The sequence below is a fragment of the Pinus tabuliformis genome, chromosome 1_2 (genome assembly GCF_031772625.1).
Source record: "Pinus tabuliformis cultivar Carrire ecotype Pingquan chromosome 1_2, CPIR1, whole genome shotgun sequence".
NCBI lineage: Eukaryota > Viridiplantae > Streptophyta > Pinopsida > Pinales > Pinaceae > Pinus > Pinus tabuliformis.
The window spans coordinates 1,360,929,763-1,360,938,459 of NC_142298.1; the positions used below are offsets into that span (position 1 = coordinate 1,360,929,763).

Below are 8,697 nucleotides of genomic sequence, written 5' to 3' on the forward strand. Positions count from 1 at the left end.
AATATGGGGATGGTGCACCCCTGCAAATATTCAAAAACTACATTAACAACATCAACAACAACCAGTGCACACAGATAAGAGAAAAGGCATAACAACAAACCTGGAAAATGACCAATTTGGGTGTTGTCAATGAGCCAATCATGTTCGGATGGAGGGAGATCCATTGAAGAAGCTATTGTATATGTAACATAACAATGTAATTTCCATTAGAGCAAATAATATGATGTTAATTTATAGAGGCATCAGAATACAAACTACATCAATTAGGTGTCTTGTCAAATGCACCTTGATTGATGTGATAAATAGAGGGATGATGCTTCTGTCTTTGTGCTTCAAGTGAAGGTATATTATTGGGATGGTGCACCCCTACAAACATTCAAACACTGCATTAACAACATCAACAACAACCAATGCACACAGATAAGAGAAATGACATAGCAACAAACCTGGAAAATGACCAATTTGGGTGTTGTCAATGAGCCAATCATGTTTGGATGGAGGGCGATCCATTGAAGAAGATGTTGTATCTGTAAGATAACAATGTAATTTCCATCAGAGAAAATAATATGATGCTAATTTATAGAGGCATCAGAATATAGACTACATCATTAGGTGTCCCATCAAATTCACCTTGACTCATGTGATAAATAGAGTGATGGTTCTTCTGTCTACGTGCTTCAAGTGAAGGCACAATATTTGGATAGTGCACCCCTGCAAACATTCAAACACTACATTAACTACATCAACAACAACCAATGCACATAGTTAAGAGAAAACACATATCATATAATCTCTCTATAGAACTTACTTGGGACAGTAGAGGATGCATTGTTAGAGCGAGGACGACCACGCTTGTTAAGGTGTTCAAATTGAAATGGTTCATCTTCAGATGCAGGGACATTCAAATCAATATCCAAGCTGGCATTTTTTTTGCTTCTTTTATTTTTCTTATTAGGACTAAGGAAACTCTTCTTCCTCTTTAAAGATGACTCATAAGCACCCAACCCAAGGGTGAAGTCATAATCCATAATATGAATATCATTAACATCATCCACAAATCTTTTAGCCAAATCAATTAATTGTTTTGTCTTACTCACAGTAGAAGGAGGACTATTCCGAAACAGGTCTAGATAGCCAAACAACTCCTTTCTCAACAAATTAAGGTCTTCAACATTTTCATCATCCAAAATAGTTGTGCTAGTATCTGCATCAAGGTTTGGTGCCTCAATACTTATCTAAGGAGGGGAATTCAATGTATTAGGTGTGGTATCAAGATCCAATAAAGGGTTTGAATCCATTAAGGAGGAATGTAACCAATCTACCTTTATGGCATGCTTGCAAATGTTTCCATGAATAGACCATGGGCAATCACAAGTGATAAAATTTGTGCGATGCCATATGATAAGATATTGCTTATTAGGTTTACTTTGACTCCTCACCCAATAAGCGTGAGATATGCTCTCATGAGGCCTACAATCACTGTCTGGAATTCTTCTAGCCTTTTCCATTGATGATTCAAGCTGCTTCTCTTTCTTGTGGTTGTTCAAATATCCTTATTTTTTCAGAATTTCCTTGAATCGATAACATGGCTCAACATTTTTTATTAGAGTATAGAATAGCCAATCCATCCTACGAGAACATTTCTTTCGTCTATCACATAGAAAGGTTGTCTTGAGATAACCGTGGTATGACTCCACAACATTATTTGTCTCCTGATTTGCATGAGGAAAATCTCGGCAGCCTTTAACCCACATCCCTACATGTAAAATTTGAACTAGTAAATATATCTTGTCGTTATAAAATAAAAAATGTATGAACTAAAAAAAATAGTATGCGAACTTACGCATCTTTTCACCAGCAACCCAATTCCTGTGGAAATAGTCCAAAAACTTCTCCTCGGTTGCAAATTTGGTGAAAAAACCATTGATTGCATTATCCACTTCATCATTAGAAACATTTTTCATGATATAACCAAGTTCATTGAACATCTCTTTTGCTTTTTCTAAACTGCTGGCCAACCGATTAACATTCTTTAGCCATGCCCTCCTTACATGCCAAATACACAAGATCACTTCACATCTGGTGATTCTCCTGCCAAACTTAATTCATTTTAAGTGAGAAATATTTAGAACGAATGCAACTTGCAATGTCAAATAAGAATATTGATGTTACCTCAAAGCAATGATTTCAGCCAATGCATCATCAACCATAAAGGCATTGACCTTCCAGTCAGGACGAAGCTGAAAACACCTATGCATGAGGTGCTCCAGCCATACCGCTATATCTTGTGATGTATTACGTGACATCACCACCCATGTGACTAGAACCCCACTTTGTTGCTCATCAAACACCGCAAGTGTGTACAACTGATACTGTCATATTAAAAAAAATGAAGTTAATTTTAAGTCAATAATCATATTGAATCATTATAACCAAGATGATTCATTAAGGCTATCATTGCAAATATACTCACTCCATATTTATTTGTACTGAATGTTGAGTCCATAGCTATCAAGCTATTATGGGATAACTTGACCATAGTTTCCAACATCCATTTTGTTTGTATTCCAGCAATAAAAGGGATCTCTCCACCATTGGGTTTCTGATAGAAGAAGAAATCATTATGGTGTTTTTCATACCAGAGATTCACACTCATTTCGTCTTTGCTATGCAGTTGGTAATTTTCTTTTGTCAGACGATTATAGATGTTTAAAACATCTTTTCTACGTAAGAAAAAATCCCTAACCTGAGCTGTGGGATGTATGTCAACATATTTCTTAATATGCATTTTACAAACAGAGTCAATTGGCACTTGAAGGAAAAAACAACTTTCTAAATAAGAAATCATGTCTCTTGAAAGTCTTGGCTTCCTCTGAGGACCATCATCACCAAAAGTGTCGTGTTTGCCATGACAAGGCCATCCTTGCCCATCTTCATGATCATACATGTTGTATGTTATTATTGCAACATCAGGATCTTGAACCATGATCTTTATAATAAAATGGCATTGGCAACCCCTCTTTTTGACAATTGAACACCTTGGTTTGGTTTTCCATTCTTCTCTCTTGTCCTCTCGGCCATATGAGCAAGTATAACTACAAAATAAATTTTGAAATGTCAACACATATGACAAATGATAAAGCATTGTTAATATCAACATGTAAAGAAGGCTTTTCTAAAATACTTACAGTTCCCATAGTAAGGTAGCACTAGGCCTTGAGCTTGGAGTTTTGCTTTTTCGACGCTGGAAGGAACATGGAGCATCTGGATTCGATTCCTCTCCTTGAATAAAATCATTAATTCTTAGTTTAGGAATTTTTGCAACGCGGTCAATATTCATGTTCGTCTTGTATACTTCAGACCAAACTAAATCTTTACTAGAAAATATGATTTTCTCTTTAGGGTCTTGCACCTCAAGGCCCATAATAGTCTTCCATTTCTTTTCCATGTTGTCTCAATGTCTGCAAAAAAATGTGGACCAACCAATTGCCAACAATGGACCAACTAACATCATCAACTTGATGTCAGATTGGTACCTGATGCCCGCAGAATCTGATACCACGTGATTTTTATGGTCAACTTGATGTCAGATTGGTACCTGATGCCCGCAGAATCTGATACCATGGGATTTTTATGGTCACAACTTGCAGATACATTCATAGCGTGGAATGTGGGAACCACAGTAGCTTCAGCTTTCAAGGAAATGTACTAGAAGCTAGCATTAACATGAGACATAGAACTTCGCATTAACATGAAGTTCTATGTGCTGCTTCTTCTGCAATTGACAACAAAGTCTACCATACCGTACACACCAAGGTAATACCCAATACTAATAAGTGGCAATGCTCCTCTTCTCTATGTTCTCTACCAGAATATAAAACACACATTTCCTGATATTTTATGATATTGCAGGTATCTGATCTTGAAAGTTTCAGAATCGACACCCTCGAACAGAGACTTTGGAATTTGATAAGGATCACCACATACAATATGAGAATTTAAAGAACGTTGAAGCTGGTCGAGCCTAAAATATATTGTCGCAGAAGTGAATTTTATTTTAAGGCCTGACAAGCTTATATTTATATGCATGTATCATTTATCACAAACTTTAGATGTGCTTGGCTGCTAAACTGAATGACAGATTTCTTAGAAACGCATATGGAGTGAAAGTTGAAACGATTACAAGAAACTGTTATTAAAGACGGGGTTCGCTCAGTCGGTGGTTCTGCTCTGGCAAGGGCGGGGTAGCAGGGGATGCTCCGGTTCGGCTGAAATTTTCAAATCGAGTTGGCGCAATACGCTTGTACGCGGGGTTGGCGGGGTTGGTAAATTTGGCAGTCGGCGTGCGAGGTGACGGTGACGGAGGTAACGGAGTTGACTTTCCAGCGAGGTGACGGAGACGGAGAGGAAAAGGCCGGTTGGGTGGTTGGCCGGAATAATGCACTTTTTGGATGATCGGAATCTCCAAAAAGTCGCATTATAGACTCGACTGCGAGGAAGAATTGAGAATGAGTATCTAGATTACAATTAAGACAACTCAAACAAATATATTATTCTTCTATCGTACATGTAAATTAATTATATAGGTAATTTTTTTTTTATAAAATATTTATAAATTAAAAATTAGATATTTTTATTATGTTTAATTTTCTTATAGTATTTTTATTTAATTGTATTCAATTTGGAGTGTGTGGAATTAAGTTAGCAGTTGTGGGAATGGTGAAAGTTACACATTTGTAAAATTATTCTTCTTCTATCGTACATGTAAATTAATTATATATACATGTGGCAATTTTTTAATAAAACATTTATAAATTAAAAATAAATTTTTTTTATAGTATTTTTATTTAATTGTATTCAATTTGGAGTGTGGTGGAATTAAGTTAGTAGTTATGGAAATGGTGAAAATTACACATGTTGTAATTTTCACCCATATATATATATATATATATATATATATATATATATATATATATATATATATATATCAGTTGTTTGAGGTTTTCAAAAATTATACTAAGTTTGACTTGTGGCTTGAAAAATTGTGATCTAGGGGTATTTAAGCTATCAAAATCAACCACAAAGTGATCGTATCCAACTTGGACCATATCAACCCTTCACATGGCTGGATTTTTGCCCACGGAATTTCAAACTGGTAACCTTCACAACATAGAGTGACTTCAGAGTACAATCCCTCACCGTATATTCTACATCCGATGGGCTCAAAATTTGTAATATTATTATAATGTTACATCTGATTTTTATATTTTAAATTTATTTGTAATTTAACATATATTTTAAAAAAATAATTGAATTTTTTTTCTTTTACATAACAATTTTATCTGACGAATAATTAGAGTTGACAGTCTCAAGCTGGAGATAGGTTGGAAGGGCAAAGTGAGCACTACTGCTATGGAACATTATTCCCTTAAGGATATTATCTAATGGACGTGCTTGAGGGATTGCAAACCTTTGGAGTTTCTCCTTTCTGTTAGGGTATGTTGAAGCCAGATGTGTTTAATTGTTTCAGCTGAGACTACAATGATTTGAACGGGCGATGACAGGATTGAGACGAGCATGGGATAAGGGTTGATGGTGGTGGGATGAATACTACTTACAACTGACACTACAGTGTTTTGGGTTTTTGGGTGTTTCTTCTGAATACCTTAGTTGTTTGATTATATTTGGGTATGTCTCCTCTTTCCCAATACTCATCCTCGTGCATGGCAGTAGCCGTTGGTTTTCTGGTTGTCGTATTATAGTTTTTCGGATGCGCGGTATGGGATTGTTTTCTGGCTGTCCTGTTGGAATGAGATTGGTTTTTACCTGGTTGACACAGACCACCATTTTGAATGTGTCCTTATCCACTACTAGAAGTTATTCATATAACTCTATTGTTCCTCTATGCTTTTTTCATACTGTTCCTCATCTGGGTGGAGCACTCTGGCCCTCCGCATGAGAAACCAAATGCCACTCGGGAAAGAGGATTTGCGTGGGGACTTGATAGAGACAGAACCTAGGTCTGAGGGGCAATTGGATTAGAAGGACCTCAAAATATTGTGGCATAAGTGGATTAAATCATTATCATTTCTCAACCATTCAAAAATATTGGATGCATATGTTGTTTTAGATGGTGGCAGATCTTTGGATGTTGGTGGTGTTGTTGCGCGAGCTTTGAGAGTGGCCATTGGGCTAGGGCGACATAACTAGTTTTCCTGGTCTCTAGACTATGGCACAATTGTTGTCTTTCGACGTTGGGTCGATGGTGTCAGGGTGGTAGAGTTTCTTGGTGACTTTTTTTTAGTACTCGCCTACCATTTTTTGGTCGAATTCCCACATTTCTGGTGGTAGCTTCATGGGTGATGGTGCTATATCTAGGCTCTCTCACACTAATTGCAATATTGTAGTTTGGTGGATTATTTTCCCGTATTACATATTGGGTGCTTCAGTATTTTCTGGAAACTCTTTGGATTATTACCCCTGAAATTATGATCTATCTTTTTCCATCCCGGGGTCTTTTTTATACTTTTGGCTTTACACTTCGTGGGTCTTACACATCTCCTGGGATCGCCCTGTACCATGCGCGTAGATCCTTTCCAGTGACATCTTAGTTGTACTACTTGAGTGACTCGTTTTTCATTTACTTCCACTTTGGGTCATTGCCTAGGTGTGGTGGGATTGGAAACCCCCTCATTTATGTGATTTCTTGTTTTTTGAACTAGACTATGCTGAGATGGCACCATCTACTCTGTTGGTCGCCTTTGGACTTTTTCCTACGGTTTTCGTGTTGGAAATAATATTGAGAGGGGGTGTGAATCAGTATTATCAGATCAATACTTTAATTTTCAAAACTGATTTGTATACACTACTTCAACTTAGTGAACTAGTGTGTATATGCAATTGTACTTAATGCAACTAGCGTATATGCAAAGATCATTAGATTTACCCAAATTATCATGTATTGAACTTTAATCAGTATATCAAGAATTCATTAGACAGTGCAGTAAAAGCAGAATAAAGCTTCACACCTAAGCAACATACAAGAACACCAAGATATAAGGTGGAACCCCAATGTGGGTTAAAACCACCTGCTGTTGTTGTCTCTATATTCTTTTAATAATAAGAAAATTCTATTTACAATTTTTGTACTGGTGCAGTCTTATACCAGTACACGGGCTTCTACCTGCAGAAGGCTACAACCTTCTCTCGTTCTCTAGCTTCTACTGGAAGGGAGCTACAACCCCCCAGCTTTTGTACTAGCTAATATGTTTACTAGTACGTAGCTGCGCTCAAGATGATGATGTGCATGTTGTCATACCAGTTGGAAAAAGGAGCCATATCAGTGTACCTAGATTTAACGGAGGCAAGAGTTCGCTTTCAGCAGAATGTCACCACTGAGCAAATGGACAACATCACGGATGGCCAATCTTGGCATCTGTTCGCCACTGTCAACCATCACAAGGATGTCGAATAGTTGGTCTTACCACAACAGTCCGAGTTTCAGTGATGTCTTGCATGGCTTACTCAAGCCATTTTGTCTCACACAGGTACATGTGCAGATTGTATGTAACATATTGTCAAGTGGAAGTTCAAGTGTTGATAGTTGAATGTAACAGTCATAGAGTATTTGAAGAGTCATCAGGGTAGATGAATGGTCACAAAGGGGAATGTCAAGGGTCATCCCACCCTTTGCTATAAATAGTCCCTCATAACTCATTGTAGAGGCTTTTGGTCAGCCAAGCTTTCGATAGGAGTATCTTAGAGAAAGCTTGGAGAGTAATGTAACAAGCCTTGGATTCTCCACTATACAGAGCTAGTATATCTCTTTAGAGGAGCAGGTGGCAGTGACTGTAACATTTCGCTCTCAGAACTAGTGGTTGGTCATGGTTGTATTGTATGACTGGAACTTTCACTTCTTAATATAATAGAGGCAATACATTTCATGCATATGTCGTATTGTATTTCAGCTATCTTGTTTACTCTAAATGATATATCTATATGTTTTCTTATGCATGCATGTGTAGCTATTTTCTGTATATGTATGTATGAATCTTACTGAAATGTGTTGTGGGTTTAACCATCATTTTGGATTGCTAGGTTACTTGCCTTCCAGTTTGTGATGAATATTTGTTCGTGTGTTCCCTTCTTAACTCCATGCTTTCACAGGTTTCCAATGGGCACACTCACATCACCCTCCGTGTGTTAGAACCGTTCATGCACCTTCCTTGGCTTACTGCGCATGTCACACCCTTGCTACCAACAAGGACACCTTACTTGCCTCTGCACACAACCATCGTCAAGGCTATACCGTACGACCCATTGCTAGGACTCCTACACCAACCGGTCTCAGGTCTAGTTGTGACTTCTTACCGGGGAGATCCCCTGACATGTTGGTGGGTCTAGCACCATCAAGACATGGGTATATTGGGTGTGTTTACAAAGGTTTATAGGGAAGGTTCCTTACGTGGTCTTTACCGTGGAGTAGGCAGGCACTGATAATTTGTATCTTGGTCTCCTTTTTTGGAATGAACACATCCACTTACAATTATTTATGTAAGTCTTTCATTGAGATTACTTGATAGGAAAAACCCTAAAGTTGAAGAATAATTTCAAATTTCTTTGGCTTCGTTTTGTATGTTATAGTAGCAGTATAAGTTATAACTTGTCACGTGAACATTCTTCAGTGTAGAACATATT

At 37.5% G+C, this 8,697-nt stretch overlaps 1 protein-coding gene and 1 long non-coding RNA gene across 2 annotated transcripts; both read right to left on the minus strand.

Annotated features, from left to right (window-relative positions):
* Window positions 1–302: 302 nt before the first annotated feature.
* Window positions 303–758, minus strand: LOC149211288 (uncharacterized). Its single transcript, XR_016252342.1, has 3 exons — window positions 631–758; window positions 447–527; window positions 303–366 (listed from the first exon to the last, which is right to left on the minus strand). It is a non-coding gene; the product is annotated as an uncharacterized LOC149211288 (long non-coding RNA).
* A 1,059-nt stretch (window positions 759–1,817) lies between these two features.
* Window positions 1,818–3,448, minus strand: LOC149211289 (uncharacterized). Its single transcript, XM_089399244.1, has 4 exons — window positions 3,189–3,448; window positions 2,747–3,095; window positions 2,173–2,372; window positions 1,818–2,091 (listed from the first exon to the last, which is right to left on the minus strand). The coding sequence occupies exons 1-4, from the start codon at window positions 3,446–3,448 to the stop codon at window positions 1,818–1,820; spliced, it is 1,083 nt and encodes a 360-aa protein (XP_089255370.1).
* Window positions 3,449–8,697: the final 5,249 nt, after the last annotated feature.